Genomic DNA, 20,752 nt, shown 5'->3' on the forward strand with positions numbered 1-20,752 from the left:
TATCTGCCAGGGATGCCCTGCTACCCCTGAGATGATGTGTGTTTTACATGTCAGAGAGTCAATGAAGGCTGTGGAGAGCCAGGAGCCCTGCATGGACTGCATTCTACATTCTTTCAAGCAGTTCTTTGTAGCCCTCAGAGAGCACCAACAGCTCTCTGGGCATAGCTGGTGGAGCTAAGGAAAGTACACCAAGGACCCCAGAAATTTTGAGGAAAAAAAAAAAAAAGAGAGAGAGAGAGTCGGCTTACCATAAAGTCTTCAACTTTGATTTTAATTCTAGGAGACATCTACTAAGAACAAGGTGCTGGATCCAGACCCCATCATAAGGCATTTTTAATTTGAGCCATATTTATCATGTAGATAATGAGGAAAAGCCTGTCACAGTCTGTGACTCTAAACACAAGACCTCAAAACCCTCAGAATGACTTAGCTTCTATTTCCTCCTTTTGGTCTGAGGTGACGTTACCCAGGTTTTGCGTGGGGATCATAGCGGCAGCCTCCTGAGCTGACACACACTCGTTAAGATCGCCATTGAAAGGGGTAACCACACTCTCTCCTCTTCTCTGTTGCATTTTGTCTAGCAGCTTGTCCAGGTCATCACCTATTACATAATAAAGTGGGGATAAGAAGATTGCAAGGAACAATACATTTGTATCAGTCTCTAAACTGGGCCCTTAAGCTGGGTTCTCATCAAGATTTGTCAGTCTGCCAGCTTTTCACGGCTGAGTGTATACTTGGCCACGTCCGCGTCACGTCCGCGGCACTATCTCTAAAGCCAGAGCCACCCTCGTTTTTATCGTGCTTACGATTTACATGCTTTCACATGTGTATCTCTCTTGACCTCCATAATGCTCAGAGCAGGCAGGATGGGATCATTCTATCTCCATTTGACATACTAGAAAACTGAGATCCGGGGAGGCAGCATCTCTCTCAAGGTCACACCACTAAGTCGTGGCTGAGCGGAAGCCCTCCATACTAGTGCCTGTGTGCCCTCCTCTGGACGCCTTGTTGTCTCAGTAACAAAATACTGAGGATAAACCATTCCAAGTGAGGGAAGGTCAGAAGGCGAGTTTAAGGCTCCACACTCATCTCCTTGACGGGCTAAGATTTAAATTCAGAAAATCACACAACTAGAGGCTGGTGGTATTGCTGAATCCTACAACTACTCACCTAATGATGTGGTTTTGAAATGCGATGCCAGGAAACTGACCTTTCCTGTGATGAGCTCATAACTAATTTCTTTCAAAAACTCACTTGTGGTGAGCATGCTCTCTGCTAGAGCTCTGGACTGATGCTGACCTGCAGAAGGGAGGGAGAGGAGGTGATGCATCCGGTGAATAAATGTTCACTGAAATATGATTTATAACAGCAAAAACTGGAAACAATCAAAGCATGTAACTACAGGGATTTGGTTAAGGAAATTATGTCACATCAAAAGATGGACAATTATTCAGCATTTAAATTGACTATTTTAAAAAGAAAATGTTTTAATAAAATGTTAGATGATCAAGGGCAAAAATGATATACCTTCCGTTTGTAACTGTGAAAACATTCTATACATGTGTTTAAAGACTAGGGAGGAATGTGAAAGACCTTTAAAATTGTGTTTGCATGGTTATTATGAATATCTGTCTTAAAAATACAAACGTATGGTGTTTAGTTGTTTTTATAAATAAAAATTTAAAAAATTAATGTATTATATTTTCTGATGAAGATTTCTGAAAAAGATTTATGACACGGGCAGGCAGGTTTTGCCAAAGTGAGGGGGCTTGGCTTCTTTGGTAGGAATAGGTGAGAACCATCACTAGAGAGGCAAAAAGCAAATTTAGTCCAGATGGTGCCTGATAGAAAATCAGCACAAAAAACAAAAACACACTTTGTAATGTTCCAACTTTCTGAACCTTTTCTTTAGAGTCCATGTTACAACATTAAGTATCCTCTTCAGTGAGGGGGCGAATACATGAGGTAAGTTTCCTGGCAAATTTGATTCACTGGCTTAGGCCACCTGTGGCAATGGCTTTATCACATGCTAGAGTGGTAACCTTTCCAGAACCTTTTAAGGACAGAAGTTACGTGAGACAAGGGTATCTGTTACTAGGACATGCTTTGAAATAATTCTCCCACAACCAGCTGACAGGGACACCAGCCAAACTAAGGACTACAAAAATCTGATATGAGGACAAAAACAAAAGTTAAAATTAGGAGGAAGAACTCAAATGGGAGCAATTAACTAGAGGATTAATCACATGGATGCTTGAAACACCCAATAAATATTTTTCAAATGGACAGATAATTAAATGAATAGATTAAAAAAAAAAAACCCAAAACATTACTCACCTAACACTACCACACAAAATTCATTTCCTCTGATTTTTGATGCACAAATCGCCACAACATAATCTGGTAGTCTTTGATAGTGCCTCATTTCACTGAGAGTCCTCAATGTCTCTGAAATGCCCTCCGCCAAAGAGTTTTGGGTCACAATCACATGAACCAAGTCTTGAGATACACTGGCGATTAGTCTCGCAAGCCAGGGGAGTTGTCCTGGTGACACAGGCGTACACTGAGCCCCCATCTGCAGGGCTCTCTCTCTCAGAGTAAATTCCTGCATAGCTTTCAGCATGATTTGCTCAAATTCTTCCCTGAGAGGTATCTGATCAGGACCTAAATGGAAGAGAATTACAGCTAGAATTAAAAAAAAAAAATCACAGCCAGAAAAGAGAAACACACACACACACACACACACACACACACACACATGCTAGTGTGTAGTCCTTCTAAGCCCACCGTATTCCACTAGCAAAAGAGTTGTTTCCTGTTGTGGTCACAAGCATGGAGCTCCTGCTAACCATTTTCCATTGTGAAATTACCTTCTCTCTGTGTCAATATTAAAAACAAATGCAGGCTTCTCTTCTCCTTTATGCTAATCTTGATATATTTTTTAAATATTTTATTTATTTATTTGAGAAAGAGAGAGAGAGCTAGCACAAGCAGGGGACAGGGGTAGAGGCAGAGAGAGAAGCAGACTCCCCGCTGAGCGGGGAGCCCGATGCAGGACTCGATCCCAGGACCCTGGGATCATGACCTGAGCTGAAGGCAGACACTTAACCAACTGAGCCACCCTGGTGCCCTAATCTTGATATTTTTAAAAGAGGATGTACTCCAAGTCAGTATCAATTCCACTATATGCCTTAGGGGATGGTCACTGAAGGTGGTGTATTTGTTGAATTGTTAAACTTGTTACCGACACGATTAATGACTCATGAAGGAAGAAGTTAACCTACTGGCATATAACCAACTTTAGGTTTCACTCGTTTCTCATTTTATCTATCGCTACCTTGAAAAACATTTTAATGTATTGCCTCTGTACCTAATTTTAGGAATACTGTCTGTAAGAAAATTAAGTTTAACTATTTTCACTTCTAATTTATATTTAGGGAGCCTCACACTTTCCCTCGATAGAGAATGTTACTGTCATCTAGCTATTCCCCAGCATTCTGGGTTGTTAAGGATGGCATTTGGTCGTCTCCTCCAGCTGTGGTTATGGCTAAATTTATATGGGTGACCTACAGTCCCTGGAATTAGGGGGATTTTGTTTCTCTGATTCTCTTTAGAAACTCAACCAGTCTTTAGGACAAAGCAAGCAAGTCAACGATTGACATTCAAGTGACTCAAATGAACTCCTACTACATTTATTTTAAATTGAAACCAGTGAGACTATGCTCACTTCACTTTTCAGTCATTTCTTTTGCTGTGCAGATCTGAGATTTGAAAGTCAGGCTCTGCTAGACAGATACAGACCCCTCAGTGTCTGTGACCTGAGATCAAGCAATAACTTCAGAACCCAGGGCTAAAAATCCCCTTGGGAAAGAATACAGGTTTAAGGGACTAGACTTCTGTATGAGAAGGCACCTTGAGTGAGTCAGAAACCTTTCCTTCCTCAATAGGGATTTAAGTGGCCTCCCAGGCCCCCACCCATATTCTCTGGGAGAGTAAGAAAATGAATGTTTAGTCATATTTTCAGGATATGAAAAAGTAAATAAAATATTATATATTTTTAAAATAATTTAAACTGGAGAAAATATGTTTTTCAATGATTGGTTCAAGGCTAGAGGGAGGGAGACTGAAATCCCCTCAGAGTTTTTTCTGCTGTCCTTGGAAAGAGGGCAAGAACCCTGCAATGCTTACGTTGTGTTCCTATTTCTTACGTCCTACCCAGTCACTTGCTAGAGGGAGGTGGATGCCTTATCAACCTGGGAGCCGCCAAGGCTTCTGTCTTCATTTTGCTTTATCAAATTAGCATCATGGTTAGTGGTCACTAGGTACATGCTAGGTAGTGAGCTCCAAGTGTATACATATGCATTGACTGTACAAATGCACAGTACAAATGAGATGAAGGTAAGGTGGCTGTCATTTAAAACTTCCTTTCATCAGAACAAATGACAGCTCAAAAGCAAGTGGCTTTGCTGCCATGCCCTACAGCCTCTCGTAGACCTGAAGGCTCAGAAGCCTGGTGAATAGGTATGTCCATAAGACCGCTCCAAACCATGATTGAGTAACATGTTCTCAGTGTAATCAATTTCAAATTTAAAGGCATTCTCGGAATATAAAATTATAAAACATGTTCATAGCATTTTTCCATTGCCTCAAAACTAACTTTACAGAGTTTTGACTGGATTACTGTTAGGAATTGAGAAATAGAGGAAAATGTATCAAAGTTTAAATGAGGCAAGAGAGCAAAATGCCTTGCTTCCAATCACCTCCCATCATTTCATCCTCAGCCTTTATGGCTAAATTGCAGGAGCTTTTTCTCCGCTTCCCACAAGCTTGATAATAGTAATTTTTCCCCCATCAACTGCTGATCTCCAGTAACTCAGCTTAGCTTACGCATCAGTTCTTATGGCTTTTCAGATAGGGCTACCTTAATAAGAAGAGACAAAGTTCCAACAGACCCAGAGCTCTCCAATAATCACTAGATTTGCTGATTTCACTTTCTACTTCAAAAGATTTTCAGGCTGTGAAATAACAGATCGATTTTTTTTTTTAAGTAACTGTAGTTAAAGGCCTCTTCCTTCTGAAGAATCTTGCTTTTCTTCTTCTCTATTATGTCCAGGTAACTGAGCCATCAAAGTATTAGACCTGTTCTTTTAAAAGCTTGGATTTTTTTTAAAAGTCTATCTATAATCTATAGCATATGTAAAAAATGTTCTTGCTGCCTTCTTCAAAATCTTTGGAGGCAAAACAAACAAACAAACAAACAAACAAAAACTTAAGGACACCAGAAGAAAGCTGCTGAGGAGAAGAGCTGTCCTGATATACAAAATTTAGGTAAAAAAAAAAAAAGAGAAAGAAAAAGCCATTCATGTTGCACATTGAGAGATATATTAATTGGTTGTCAGTAAAACTCTAGAAAGAACGGATCCCACAGGCAGAGAGGTCTAATTGAATGGAGATTTCTCTTTTTTTTAAGATAAGAGCTTTTAGTTGTTTGAGGAGAGACATTTTGTTTTGACATTTAATTCATTTAATTAACTTAGACTTTGATATTTTAAATTGTTATTAAGATTGAAAAAAACGCTGTACTGATTGGCTTGGTTTGCCAATAGCATTACTCCATGTGGGCTCATTTTATGAATTCTGGATGCATCAAGAAGCTGGTTTTAGATCTCGGAATATAGTCGAAGTCAGTGTATGTAGCAATTAAAATTATGACACCAAATGAGCTGCAGACACAGGTGGTTTTTATAATTTTATTACCCACTCATCAGCATGATTAGTAAGTCCTAGGTTTATCATCAAAGTGGTTTGTGAGATATCCGAAGCCTTGCAAGTTTCAAAAGCCCATGTCAAAGCAGGCTTTCAGATTCTCAGGGCACCAAGCCTTACAGCCGCACTTGCTAGCTGATGGTCCAAAGACTGAATCTGGCCAGCTGAAGCTTTTGTTTTGTTTTTAACACTGTTTAGCCCAGTATTTTCATTATTTAACACTTATTTATTTTCAAACATTAAAATAATTCACAAGAGCGCAGATAAAATTTCCTATGTATAATTTTACATCTTGAGCATTTTCCTAAGTAAATCAGTGGCTTGAAGTCCTAGAGTGAGTGTATAATTAGGCTGCATATTAGATGACCTGCTGCAGTTTGCAAAATAAAGGACATTGCAATGTAAATGTTGCTGAGCCACTGACAGCATTGTCAGGGCACCTGCATACACCCACTATGGAGCTCAGGAGGACTTAACCAAATAGAGGAAGTGAAGGGTTCATGACCTATGTATCCCCCTTACCCTACAGCCTAAAGAGCCTTTCAGGGAGGTCCACAGATACTGCCTCAATGAAGGAAAACATGATGGGACTACATCAAAGGGGTGTAGCTGGAGAAGAAAAAAATGGATGTAGGGACAGTGGCTAAACAAGATAAAAAGACTAAGTAGAAAACTGTAAAATAATTGTCTAAGGCAATGGCCTCATTTGCATTCCAGATGACAGCTGCACTTTCTCAGAAGGGTGGCTGACCAGACTCCCCAAGGGAGGAGGGTGCCCATGGCCCAGCCCTTTGTGGTTCTGCCTGTATGAACCACTCTGGAGACCTTAGGACCATCATGAGACTGGACACTAGGTGGCGCAATTTATCTCTTCTAGGACTCAGAGGCGAGCGAGAAGCTAGGGAGGTCAGAGAGAGAAATGAGGTGGAGGGAAGGCAAATGGCAGAAAGGAGTAGGAAAGAAATGGGAAAGGAAAGGGAACAGTCATAGAGGGTAGGGCTGAAGGAAAGGAGTATTAGAAATGAAAAGGGTAAAAAGTAAGAGCTGGACAAGTGGATGAATGTGAGAAAGTGAGGAAAGAAAGGAAAAAAAGCATGATGCAAAAAAGAATAAAAATTATCACCACCAAATAATTATTGAAAATCGCTTACCTAGCCGCACAAGATACTGTATCGTCAGAAGAATCATGTTTTCCACGCTCAGGAGTTGGCTGCCAGTCAACCCCAAGTGTTCCAAATCTTTGTTTTCCAACTGTGGAATCTTGTAGCAATTCACCAGCAGAGGACTCACAACAATGTCACCAACATTTCCATAGAAATAGGGTAAAGTGCCATAGCCTGCCCCAATAGAAGCAGGTCAATAAAGTTCAACATTTCTTTTTCAGGTCCAACCAGGTACGCGTGCCCAACTAGGATCAAAGATGCTGAACAAAGTTTCCTGCCCTTTAAGATGGCTGCCAAACAAAATCACTCAAATATTCTAGGGAATTCCCTCAGATGCTTCCGAATTCTACCCTTATATTAAATCAAATGAACAGGAAGCAAAAGACTTAGATGATATCATCTCTGTTTCCCACAGAAGGGACATGTTAATATATCTGCCACAGAGGATTGATGAAAATTTGCAAAACATCTCTGTGTCCTTTGGCAAAAGTGCAATGATAAAATATTTTCCAATAAAATTCTTGATCAAGTTTCTTTCCACATAAGAAGCCAGATAACAAACCACAATAACATATTTCATTTCCTGAGGTTTTCTTAAACATTTTAAAGAGCTAACAAACTCATCGATGACCAGGAATATTCTTTTAGTCACAGGTATTTGCAGGTTCCTACCCTTCTTGCTATCTTAGTTATTTTTATGTTCTCTTCTCAAATGTCGGTAAATAGCCTTAAATTATCTTAGAAGTAGATAGGACAAAAATATGTTGAAAATATACCCTGTTTTGGTGGTGTGGTTAAAAAACAGGGGCAGTCTCTCTGTGAGACTTTCTAAAAGGCCAACACCAAAGGGTCCCCACGGTCTACATATTTTTCCAAGGCTTAGCTCCATTATGCACACCACTCAAATGTTTAATAAAAAGGTCCTGACCATATGGAATTTAAACAACTGGGATTCTCCTAGTGCCTATAGGCCCAGGAGCAGTGGGTAGGACAGCCTGATAAAGGACAGGGCTTGAAGCAAAACCATCCATGTCAGTAGGCTCAAGTCAACCCAAAGAAGCAGATAACACCTCATATAGACATACACTAAAGATCCAGTGGGGCTTAAACACCCCATCTATTTAGTCCCAGAGGTAAAGCAGGAAGTCTCCTTCTGACCTAGGATAGTCCCCGGATAAGGTCATTCTTGATGTGGGTCTGAAAAACAGTAAGTGAGTCCTGGATTCTAGGGGCCTCTAAATTTCTATACCCCCACTTATAGTTTGGAAGGACTCAGACTCTGTAAAGATGAGCTATTCACCAACGCTTCCCCATGCAACTCTGGGACCTCTTAGTTCTCCCAAAGTGGGCCTGTAAGCTGGTTCAGCTTGTTTCTTTTCTCTGTGGTTTTGCTCCCTTTGACTAGAACGTCCTTTTCCCTTCAGGACCCAGCTGAAACATCACCTCTGACAAGTCTTCTCAGACTCCCTCCAGGCCGAGTTAAGCTCTCTCTCCTTTGAGTTTTTGGAGTTCTTGGTTGTGAACCTCTACTAGCTCAAGTTTCACAATATTGTACTTATTTACATGATAGACTCCCCACTAAAAACAGTGCTCCCTGTGGGCAAAAAGACTTTCCCTTATTCCCAGTCACATGCTTCACAGCATGAGTGATCTGACCGATAAAAGCTGAAAAAATTAATATATGGATGAACGAAGATATTCATGAACATATGGATAAATACACAAACAATGAAATGGAGAAACAGTCTCAGATCCCAGCAGACACAGGCAACTTGGAATTCCTTTCCCTTACCTATCAGAATTACTGGTCTAACTCCTGAGTTACTCAGCAGGTTTTCAGGAACAATTACAGTCTCCCCTGCAGGAATGGGTCGAGGTTGTAAAATTCCAGTTAATGGGGTCTGTGGAACTGGGGCAGATAAAAGGGACTCTGGAAAAAAGTTGTTTGACAAGAAGGATTAGACATGAAAGGTAAATGAAATACCACTGAAATCAACATAGTCTTAATACTTTTAATAGAGAAGTTTTAGAAGCCTAATGGTTCATTGTTTTTTTTTAATTAAAGTAATTCATGTTTATTATATAAAATTAAAAGTGAGAAAAACAGAAGGAAAAAACCCCAATCATAATCACACCATCTGAAGATAACTAGTTTTTTCTTCTAGTTGTTTTTCCACATGCAATCTTTTGGATTCAGCTTTGTATTTAATTCCCTCCATCCCCATCCTAATTATCATGGTTTATTTACTCATCATAGAAAATTTGAAAAATATAGAAAAGAGTGAAGAAGAATAAATTCATCATTAATCAGTACTATCCAGAGGCAAACACAGTAACATATTGGCATAATTCTTTGTTTATACAGCATCTCTATGTAGTCTTTAAAGCTATTTAAACAAACTTAAATTTTTAAAGAATCCCATTTATGCCTTAGAATTGGTTTATTTACATTTGTCCGTGCTTAGTACAGCAAGGTAGACCAGCGTTTAAACATTTACCAGTAGGCACCCAATGGCCATGGCTTGGCTATTATGAAGGAGAACCAGTTGGTTTTTCAGGTTTCTAGCCACAGACTAAGCCATTCAGGCCAGAAATAAAAGGTGTATGTCACATAAAGGAACCAGATAACAGGAGAACATGTCTAACACCACAAATGGCAAAGCAAGCCCATTTGTGCCCTATGATGGTGGGTTAGTAGCATCATGCCCTACGTAAAGAATGGTTTATTGATACTGTGGTTCCAAACAAAGCCAGGTGGTGAATTAAGATCTGTTATGATGGCACATACACTTTTAGGGAAGGCAGATGTGATGGGGACAAAATAGCAGCTGTGATTAATTTCCTTACATAATACTGGACACAATGGTTGGTTAAGGAAATTTATCTTCAAAGGTTCAGGAAAAGAATAGGAGTAGAAGATACCTCTGCTAATTCAAAAATACTGAAAATCCATCTTCTGTTGAAATCTTACCAGTTCTTGAAAGAGGGCGAACTGTAGGAACAGGTACAATTAAACCAGGTTGTGGGACAGGTGACCCAGGATACCATCCCCGGTGTCGTTTCTTTGGTGGCCCAGAAATGTACATGGTAGCTGAAAACAAAAAGAAAGATGAGCCTTGTCCTTAGCAGTGGAAGAAAGGAGAGAATTCAAAGTAACATGGAGCCTTTAATTTGATTATACTCAGAAAGTTTGAGCCACTCTTCTAGAGGTAAATATAAAATTAGAAAAAGTCACCCTAAGAACACCACCTAACAACTGTATGCTGTTTTACCTTTTACAATTTTACCCAGATTATTTCATTTAGTTCTATCAACAACACTGTGAAGTTGTAGGATAAGTATATTGTTATACCCATTTTGTATCTGGTGAAAGGAAGGCTCAGATTTGCCCAGGGTCACGCAATAGAGAGGAACCTTGATCTCTGTACTCTGGTCAGCAAAGCTCATGGTTTTTCAAGACACTTCCTTATACATTTGTTTCAACATTATTCTCTAGCTAGGCTCATCCTTGTAAATCACTAAGATATTTAACCATTATTGTTCACACCAATCATAAACCTTCAAAACCTTGGATGAGAAGCTAAGGAAAAACTAGGAGTGCACTGTCAGGTAATTCATCATTCCAAACTCCATAGCACTTCTTCCATAATTAAGGTGCATTATTTCAAAACTCTAAGATGGATATTGTACCTTGGTCTCCTGATGCATAGCTAGGTCTTGGTGACAAAGAGTAATTCCCTGGGCGGGCTGGAGTGGAGCTCGATGCACTGCTCTTCCCACCATGGCTACTGTTTCCATTAGCAGCATCTGTAACACACGAGAAAAACACTCAGAAAAGGGACTGGGCAGCACACTGTATTCCGTGATGCTGCAACCATACCATCAACCTCACCCTCCAGGATTCAAAGACATCTCACTGACACGACAGCCTGTGGTGTAAAATAGACTACGACCATCAGAATAGCACCCTTTTTAAAATGAAATGTCACCTAAAAATAATTTTCTAGGATCCCAAGAGATCTTTTAGAATCATTTTCAGTGACGTCTTTGGAGATGGTGGGTGGAAGAAAGAGAACATTTTTTTTTTTAACTTTGTATCTTAGAAATTTTCAAATACATACAAAAGTAGAAAGAATAGTATAAAAAACTACATACCTACCACCCAGCCTCAACATTTATCAACACATGGCCAATCTTGCTTTAGATAAATACAGATTAAGATACTTTGTCTCTCTTCCTCCTCACACAACATACTCACATACTGCTCTGATTATTTTGAAGTGAACTTATTTATATTCTTTCATTCATAAATACTTCTGTATGAGTTTCTAAAAGAGCTCCTAAAAACATAATTATAATATTGTTATTATACTTAAAATTGACAGTGATTAATAATGTCAAATATCCCATTAGCGTTCAAATTTCCCCCCAGTTATCTCAGAAATGTTTTTTTTACAGTGGACTTCCTCTAATTGGGGTTCAAAAAGGATCTACACGTTGAATTTAGTTTTTATGTCCCTTAAACCCACTTTTTAAAAGCTCACATTTATTAATAAAATAAAAATATTCAGTTAGTGTTCGCATTTCATGGATTGTCTCACAAATTTTTAAAAATAATTTGTTTGAATCAGGATAAGGTCGTACTGCAATGAGATTTAGGATGATGTCATTTTTGCTGAGAAGTTTTCCAGACTCTGTATAGTATCAATTGCATCCCTTTTTTTCCTCCTGGAACCTAGTTTAATCTATAAGATTCCCCTTCTTTTTCTTTCTTCCAATTAATTTGCTGAAAATCTGGCAGAATTTTTCATTTTCTGAATTGCTGATTGGCTATCTATGGCGTCATTTAACATCCCCTCAATTTCCTACATACTAATTGTTAGATATAGAGGCTTGCTCAGATTTAGATTTGGGTTTTTGGGCAAGAGTATCTCATAAATACTGTCATATTCTTCCATCAGCAGACACACAATAACTGGCTTTCTCTCTTCTTTTTTTTTTTTTTTTAAAGATTTTATTTATTCATTTGACAGAGAGAGAGGGAACACAAGCAGGGGGGTGGAAGAGTGAGAAGCAGGCTTCCCGCTGAGCAGGGAGCCCAATGTAGGGCTAGATCCCAGGACCCTGGGATCATGACGTGAGCTGAAGGCAGACGCTTAATGACTGAGCCACCCAGGTGCCCCGGCTTTCTCTCTTCTTGTCATGTTAAGATCGATCAGTGGGTTCAAGAGTTGTTAACCTAATTCTCAAATTATAAAGTTGTCCATCATTGGGGTGCCTGGGTGGTCAGTCGGTTAAGTGTCTGACTTCGGCTCAGATCATGATCCCAGGGTCCTGGGCTGGAGTCCCACATTGGGCTCCCTACTCAGCGGAGAGCCTGCTTCTCCTTCTCCCTCTGCAGCTTGCCCTGCTTGTGCTCTCTCTCTCTCTCTCTCTCTCTCGTCCTCTCTCTCTCTGTCAAATAAATAAATAAAATCTTAAAAAAAAATAAAGTTGTACATCAGCCCTTCATCTGATGGTTTTAGCAACCATGCTGGTTACTGCCAGGATCTATAATTTTATTAACTTTTTTAATACTGTAAAAACTTGGATTCCATTTGTTCAAGTCTATAATCTAACCAGAAGGTAGATCCTGCAAGAACTGTTGGAACAGAATAAGAATAAAAGTGGTCAGGATAAATTATGATGAATAACTGTTATAAAGTTTCCGAGGATGATAGGTTCTACCAAATTGTCAATGAGATTTCACACATCTTATATAGACTACGTATTTACCAAAGAAATATAAGTGAGGAAAACATCACCTGCAGCAAAAGTCTTCCCTACAACCTGCAAAGATAAAGCCAGTGGCTTCACAACATTCTTATTCCGGGTCAGGTCCTGAGCTCCACTTAAATTGATTGCAGAATTAGCTGGACTGAGAATTGGTGAATCTTGAAAATGAAAGAGGTTGTTCAAATTAGAAACTATTTTATATGCAGGAAGGAAGTTAATTCAATAAGAATGAGGTGAGAGAAAGCAGACTGTAAAATTTCAGTTTTATCTTTGACCTATTTTAAGAAAGTCAGTTTCTCTGTATTCAGGTTTTTGTTATGTGCTGGGTACTAGTCTGAGCACTTTAAATATATCAATTCACTTAATCCCTATAAAAACTCAACGAAGTAGGTAGTACTACCTTAAGGAGTAGTCGTCATTTAACTTGGTCAAAGTCATATGATGTGGCATCAAGGATATCATTATGTGCCATTTAAAACTATCTCCACAGTTCCCCTTAAAGTTGTATTTTAATGAAATATATTTATCTCTGTTCAGATGACATTGTCATTTAAAAGGTGTCCTGCAAACTAAGACACTGCAATGTAGGAGAAAGCACTTTTCTCTGAAGGAAAGTTTGCTTCAATATTTGGAACAAACTTGAATTAATTTACCTATGTAATACCAGGTACATCCAAAAGAAGGTACCTATTTGGATTCAGAAAATAATTCAGCCCAGAAAAACCACATGCCATTTCAGAGACAGGCTATGGGGAACATAAACACTAAAGCCAACTAGTTTTCCAAAATGAGTATAGACCCCCAATTCCTGATTCCACTCTTCCAGAACAGCTTAATCAATTAATACCAGCAACTGTCAAAAGGGACTGTTAAAACTCCCTGAGAGTTTGAAAAGAAAAAATGCTCTAAAGAGCAGGATATTGATGGTACTACATTAGGAATATCTAAAAAATAAGTATTCAGGGTCCTGGGGTTGAGCCCTGCATCGGGCTCCCTGCTCAGTGGGGAGCCTGCTTCTCCCTCTCTCTCTGCCCCCCCCCCCAACTCGTGCATGCTCTCTCTCTCAAGTAAGTAAATAAAACCTTTAAAAAAACAAGTATTCATACCACAGTGTGATTCCTGATCCTCTAATCAATGCTCTTCATAAGAACTAGAAAAATTGAAATGGTCCCCTACTGGCTCAGAAGAGTTAATGTGCCTCTCTGAGGGGGAGACTTTACCACTAGGGAGTGATTTTAAGTCTATAGGAAGAACAGAGGCCAGCAACTGGCTCATACAACATTACAATGTTGCAGGAAACTGGAAGACAGTTTTTCACGTCTTAATAGAGAACCTTACAGGATAGGAATCCCAGGTGAGTTTGCTGTTGGTCATGTTTCAGGCCACAGTTCTATTGTTTGGAACAAGGCTAGTAACTTACTACAGTAGTTTATACCTATAATTTTAGCATATGTCTAATAGTCCAGGTAAACATATAGGTAAAATGTAGTTGGTAAATTATGAGGGGTGATGATTCACCTTATTTTTTCAAATCACTGAATTCAAATTAGCAGGGACCAACATTCTTAAAATAATGAAAAGGAACAAAGTTAATGTACAGAAATCAATCTTCATATATATAAGCAACAATCAATAGTTAGATAAAATGCCTAGGAATAAGCTTAATAAGAAATATACACAACTATATGCCAAAAACTTTACATACTTCTTAATATAATGTGGGATTTGTTTTAACATATTGAGGGAAAGAAGGAGAGAGGAAGTAAGATTAAATAATACTGGCCATGTGCTCATAATTTTGAAGCTGGATGATAGGTCCATGGTGTTCGTTCATTATATTAATCTATTTTTTTAAGTTATTTAAATTTCAGGTAGTTAACATACAGTGTAATATTAGTTTCAGGTGTACAATATAGCGATTCAACAATTCCATACAATATCCAGTGCTCATCACAACGTGTGCCCTCATTAATCCCCATCACCTATTTAATTAACCATCCCCCCACCCACCTCCCTTCTGGTAACCATCAGCTTGTTTTCTATAGTTATGAGTCTGCATCTTGGTTTGTCTCTCTCTCTCTCTTTCTTTTTCTTTGCTTGTTTTGTTTCTTAAATTCCACACGAGTAAAATCATATGGTATTTGTCTTTCTCTGACTTATTTTGCTTAACATAATAACTCTAGCTCCATCCATGTTGTTGCAAATGACAAGATTTCATTCTTTTTTATGGCTGAGTAATATTCCATTGTGTGTGTGTATGTGTATATATATATATTGTGTGTGTGTGTGTGTATACATACCACATTTTCTTTTTTTATTTTTTATTTTTTATTTTTTATTTTTTAAAGATTTTATTTATTTATTTGATAGAGAGACAGCGAGAGCGAGAAATACAAGCAGGGGGAGTGTGAGAGGGAGAAGCAGGCTTCCCGCGGAGTGGGGAGCCCGATGCGGGGCTTGATCCCAGGACCCTGGGATCATGACCTGAGCTGAAGGCAGACGCTTAATGACTGAGCCACCCAGGTGCCCCACATACCACATTTTCTTTATCTATTCATCAGTTGATGGACATTTGGGCTATTTCCATAATTTAGTTATTGTAGATAATGCTGCTATAAACACTGAGGTGTATGTATCCCTTTGTATTAATATTTTTGTATTCTGTGGGTAAATAACTAGTGGTGCAATTGCTGGGTCATAGAGCACTTTAATTTTTTTTTTTAAAGATTTTATTTTATTTTATTTATTTGAGAGAGAGAGAGAATGAGAGATAGGAAGCATGAGAGGGAAGAGGGTCAGAGGGAGAAGCAGACTCCCTGCTGAGCAGGGAGCCCGATGTGGGACTCGATCCCGGGACTCCAGGACCATGACCTGAGCTGAAGGCAGTCGCTTAACCAACTGAGCCACCCAGGCGCCCGAGCACTTTAATTTTTAACTTTTTGAGGAACCTCCATTTCCACAGTGGTTGCTTCAGTCTGCATTCCCACTAACAGTGCACGAGGGTTGCCCTTTCTTCACATCCTTGCCAACAGCTGTTGTTTCTTGTGTTGTTGATTTTGGCCATTCCGACAGGTGTGAGGTGGTATCTCATTGTAGTTTTGATTTCCATTTCCCTGATGACTGGTGATGTTGAGCATCTTTTCATATGTCTACTGGCCATCTGTATGTCTTCTTTGGGAAAATGTCTATTCGTATCTTCTGCCCATTTTTTAATTGGCTTATTCGATTTTTGGGTGTTGAGTTTTATAAATTCTTCACATATTTTGGATACTAACCCTTTATCAGATATGTCATTTGCAAATATCTTCTCCCATTCCATAGTTGCCTTTTAGTTTTGTTGATTGTTAGTCTATTTTTATATGTATGTTAACTTTTCATATTAAAGATTTCTAAAAATTAAAAAAATACTTCTGAAGATCATGAAAATAGACATGAACAAATGTCAAGACATACCATGTTTCTGAGCAGGAACATTTGATGTCAAAAAGATGAAATTGATCTAAGTTAATTTACAAATTTAATGTGATCCTAGGAAAATACCAACAGGTATAGATGTTATTAGAATTACTATTAAAATTATTACAATGTTTAAAGTAGGCAAATTGATGTGATGTTGATATAAAAAAATAAACACACCAGGATAGCTGGAAACATTCTGAAAAATAAGAGAAATGAGGGGAGTCTAGTATGATGATATAATAAGACTTACTAAAAAACTTCAGTCAATAAATGCTGTGGTCTTGGTGCATTAGTAGATGGAATAATAGAATAAAAAAGACAGAAATAGATGCAAATACACAAGAGAATTTAGTATAAGATAAAGGTAGCATCTCAAAGCAGCAACGCAGATGAGCCATTCAATAAATTGTATTGAGGCAATTTGATATATAAGAAAAAAATTAAGATGGACCCACGTCTTACACTAAATACCAAAGTCAAATGGACTAAAGATACACACTTAAAAACTGAAGATACAGAAATAATAGGAAACAACACAGAAGAGTTAATTATCACCTTAAAATGGAAAAGGTCAAACTATTGTTCAAAACACAGAAGCCATAAGAAAAAGGTTTATATATTCAGCTACACAAAAATTTAAGAAACCTGTTTGACAAAACACACCATAACCAAGCAAACAGTAGCTCGAAGACAACTGAAGGGGCCATATCGGAAAATATAGACTTTAAGACAAAAATTATTATTAGAGAAAAAGAAGGATATTTTATATTGATAAAAGAGCAAATCCACCAGGAAGACATAACAATTAAAAACATATATGCATCTAACAATAGAACCCCAGACTCATGAAGCAAAGACTGAAGAAGTGAAGGGAGAAATAGGCAATTCAATAGTAAGAGGTGGAGACTATAATACTCCACTTTCAAAAATGAATAGAGAAACTAGGGAGATGGATCAACAAGGAAACAAAAGACTTAAAACATTATAAATCAACTAGGCTTACTGATATCAAGAAAACATTCTTCTAACAAAAGTAGAATACACATTCTTCTCAAGTGCACAGGGAATATTCTCTAGGATAGACAATCTGTTAGATGATAAAACAAGCCTCAATAAACTTAAAGGAAATGAAATCTTACAAATTACATTCTCTGACCTCAATGGGCTCAGAGAAGCAATCAATAACAAAAGGAAATTTGAAAAATTCACAAATATGTGGAAATTAAACAACACATTCCTAAATAACGAATAGGTCAAAGAAGAAATCACAAGGGAAATTAGATACCACTTTAAGATAAATGAAAGTGAAAACACAATGTATGGAAACTTATGAGGTGCTGTTAAAGTGTTCAGAGGGAAACTTATGGCTGTAAATGCCTATATGAAAACAGAAGAAAGATCTCAAATAAATAACTAACCTCTACCTTAAAAAACTAGGAAAAGAAGAGCAAACTAAATCCAAAATAAGCAGAAGGAAATAATAAAGACTACAGCAGAAATTAATGAATAGGGAATACAGAAACAATAGCAAAAATCAACAAAACCAAGTTTGTTCTTTGAGTAGATTAATAAAATTAAACTTTTAGCTAGACTGCCCAAGAAAAAAAGAAAAAAGATGCAAATTTCTAAAATAAGAAATGAACAAGAGGGCATCACTGGCAACTTTACTTCTAAAAAAAGTTATGAAGGAATACTGTGAACAACTGTATGCCATTATGGACTGAATTGTGTCCATTCCCCACCCCCACCCCAGCCCAGAAAACTATTTTTAAGCCCTAATGCCTAGTACCTTAGAATGTGACAGTATTTGGAGATAGGGTCTTTAAAGAGGTAATTAAGGTTAAATGAGGTCATAAGGTTGTCAATCTGACTGGTGTTTGTTTTTTTTTTTAAGATTTTTATTTATTCATTGGCAAGAGAGAGAGAACAGAAGGAGAGTGAGAGGGAGAAACAGACTCCCCACTGAGCAGAGAGCCTGACATGTGGCTCGATCCCAAGACCCTAAGATCATGACCTGAGTTGAAGATAGATGCTTAACCGACTGAGCCACCCAGGTGCCCCTGACTGGTGTTCTTATAAGAAGAGGAAGAGAAACCAGGGAAGCGCACACACAAAGGAAGGGCCATGTGAAGTATAGCAAGAAGGCAACTATCTGCAAGCCAAGGAGAGAGACCTCAGGAAAAACCAACTGTACTGCACCTTGATCTTTCTTGGACTTGCAGCCTCCAGAACTTTGAGAAAATAAATTTTTGTTGTTTAAACCACTCAGTCTGTGATATTTTGTTATGGCAGCCCTAGCATACAGATATTTAATTAGATCACTCAGATGAAATGGACAAAAAGAAAATACTAAGGAATAGACTACAAAATGACTAGGGTTAATAAATGAGTTCACCAAAGTTCCAGGATATATCAAGATACAAAAATCAATGAATAGTACTGAGAGTCCAGAAATAAACCATTGCATTTTATGGGCAATTAAATTTTGACAGGAGTGCCAAAAAAAATTCAATGGGTAAAAAACCAGTCTTTGCAACAAATGATTCTGGGACAACTGGATATCTACATGCAAAAGAATAAACTTGGAGCTCTTTCTCACACTATATACAAAATTAACCAAAAATGGATTATAGATCTAAATGTAAGAGTTAAAACTATACCACTCTTAGAAGAAAACACAGAAGTAAATGTTCATGGCCTTGGATTAGGCAATGGTTTCTTAGTTTTGACACCAAAAGCACAAGCAACAAAAGAAAAAATAAAGGAATTGAACTTTATGAAAATAAAAAAAAATTTGTGCTTCAAAGGACACCAGCATGAGAGTGAAAAGACAACCCATAGACTGTGAAAAATATTTGCAATTCATATATCTGATAAAGGACTTGTATCCATTATGTATAAAGAACCCTTACAACTCAAAATAGAAAGATAAATAACCCAACTGAAAAATGGGCAAATGATTTCTATAGACATGTCTCCAAAGAAGATGTACAAATGACCAATAAGCACATGAAAAAATGCTCATCGTTTGCCATTGGAGAAATACAAATCAAAACCACAATGAGATATTACTTTATGCCCACTAGATTGTCTAAAATTAAAAAAAAGACAGACAATGAAGAGTGTTGGTGAGGATATGGAGAAATTGGAACCCTCACACATTGCTGGTAGGAATGTAAAATGGTACAGTCACTTGGGAAAATAGTTCCTTAAATGGATATATATAGTAATCATATGACCCAGCAATTCTACTCATAGGTATGAAATGAGAAATAAGTGAAAACATATTTCCACACAAAAATCTATACACAAGTGTTCACAGCAGCATTATTCCTAATAGCCCCAAAGTGGAAACAACCCAAATGTCTATAAACTGATAAATGGATAAATAAAATGTGGTATATTCATAAAATGGGATTCTTTTCAGCAGTAAAAAGGAATGAAGTACTGCTATATACTACAACATGGATGAACCTTGAAAACAATATGCCAAATAAAAGAGACCAATCACAAAAAGCCGTATGTTGTATGATTCCATTTATATGAAATGCCCAGAATAGACAAATTCATAGAAATAGAAAGTAGATTTGTAGTTCCCAGGGGCTGGGAGCAGAGGTCTGAAATTGACAGTGACTGATAATGGATACATGGTTTCTCTTGGAGTGATGTAAATGTTCTGAAGTGTATGTGGTGATGGTTGCACAATTCTGTGAGTATACTAAAAAACATTAATTGTACACTTTTAATGGGTAGATTGTAAGATATGTCAATTATATCTCAATAAAGCTGTTATTTTAAAAACACTATAAGAAAAATTATAAACCAGGGATAATATTTATAACTCACTATTACACTATGGTCCTGTCAACAAAAGTCAATAAGAGAAAAGATTACTGTTGGAGATCCTTTGTTGCCCCATTCCACTTCCCTTTGGCCCATCTTTGACTTCAGCAGGAGCTATGGTGGATGGTTTGGTGTAAGGTCAGATTCCTGGGGGTAGCATCTTACTTCAAGCTTATATCTAGCTTCTTTGAGTTTTTTATCTCAGGGCCTTCTTCAAGGCCTCAAGCTCTTAGCCCTGTGTGTGGTACAGAAGTGTGAGGAAGTGTAACAACTTGTCCTAGCTTTCCATCCTTTGGAAGGATAATTCTGGGAGGCATTCTGCATGCTTCTTAGAGAACCTAGTAGATTCAAGTCTTCCTGGTTTACAGCAACTACACAGAAAACACACTCTTTTTTGGCTATTCCTGCTTGCAGATATCACTTCCCAAATAAACTACTCGCACCCAAATCCTTCCTTTGGGCTCTGATCCCAGCAGAACCCAAACTATGACAAACAAGTCAAGGTAAGGGAACTTAGAGTTCATAGAAAGAAGATGCAAATAGTTTTTAAACAAATGCAAAGATGCTCAATGTCAACAAGGAAAATGCAGCTTAAAACTACACTCAGATATTATTTTTCACCCATCAGAATGACAAAATCCAAAAGTTCAAAAATAAACTTTGTTAGTGAGCCTCTGTGGAAATACAAACTGACACATATCTTCTGGTAGAATTCTATGAGCAGTAATTTACAGCATTTATAGGAA

The 20,752-nt window shown here is 37.9% G+C and overlaps 1 protein-coding gene across 4 annotated transcripts in view; it reads right to left on the reverse strand.

Annotated features, from left to right (window-relative positions):
* The window catches only part of GREB1L (GREB1 like retinoic acid receptor coactivator), a 136,413-nt gene that overhangs the window by 73,386 nt on the left and 42,275 nt on the right, over positions 1 to 20,752 (reverse strand). For 2 of the 4 annotated variants that reach the window (XM_088019364.1, XM_088019363.1), the window contains exons 6-13: positions 12,734 to 12,862; positions 10,620 to 10,736; positions 9,901 to 10,020; positions 8,722 to 8,859; positions 6,918 to 7,103; positions 2,338 to 2,664; positions 1,171 to 1,299; positions 467 to 601 (exon numbers count right to left, since the gene is read on the reverse strand). In XM_088019364.1, the coding sequence (XP_087875490.1) occupies positions 467 to 601; positions 1,171 to 1,299; positions 2,338 to 2,664; positions 6,918 to 7,103; positions 8,722 to 8,859; positions 9,901 to 10,020; positions 10,620 to 10,736; positions 12,734 to 12,862 (1,281 nt within the window). The remainder of the gene's footprint in view (positions 1 to 466; positions 602 to 1,170; positions 1,300 to 2,337; positions 2,665 to 6,917; positions 7,104 to 8,721; positions 8,860 to 9,900; positions 10,021 to 10,619; positions 10,737 to 12,733; positions 12,863 to 20,752) is intronic. The other 2 variants (XM_028092524.2, XM_088019365.1) reach the window with 2 other exon arrangements.

Source organism: Eumetopias jubatus, unplaced genomic scaffold (assembly GCF_037043125.1).
Source record: "Eumetopias jubatus isolate StellerSeaLion01/CBP00866 unplaced genomic scaffold, mEumJub1_p1.0 scaffold_16, whole genome shotgun sequence".
NCBI lineage: Eukaryota > Metazoa > Chordata > Mammalia > Carnivora > Otariidae > Eumetopias > Eumetopias jubatus.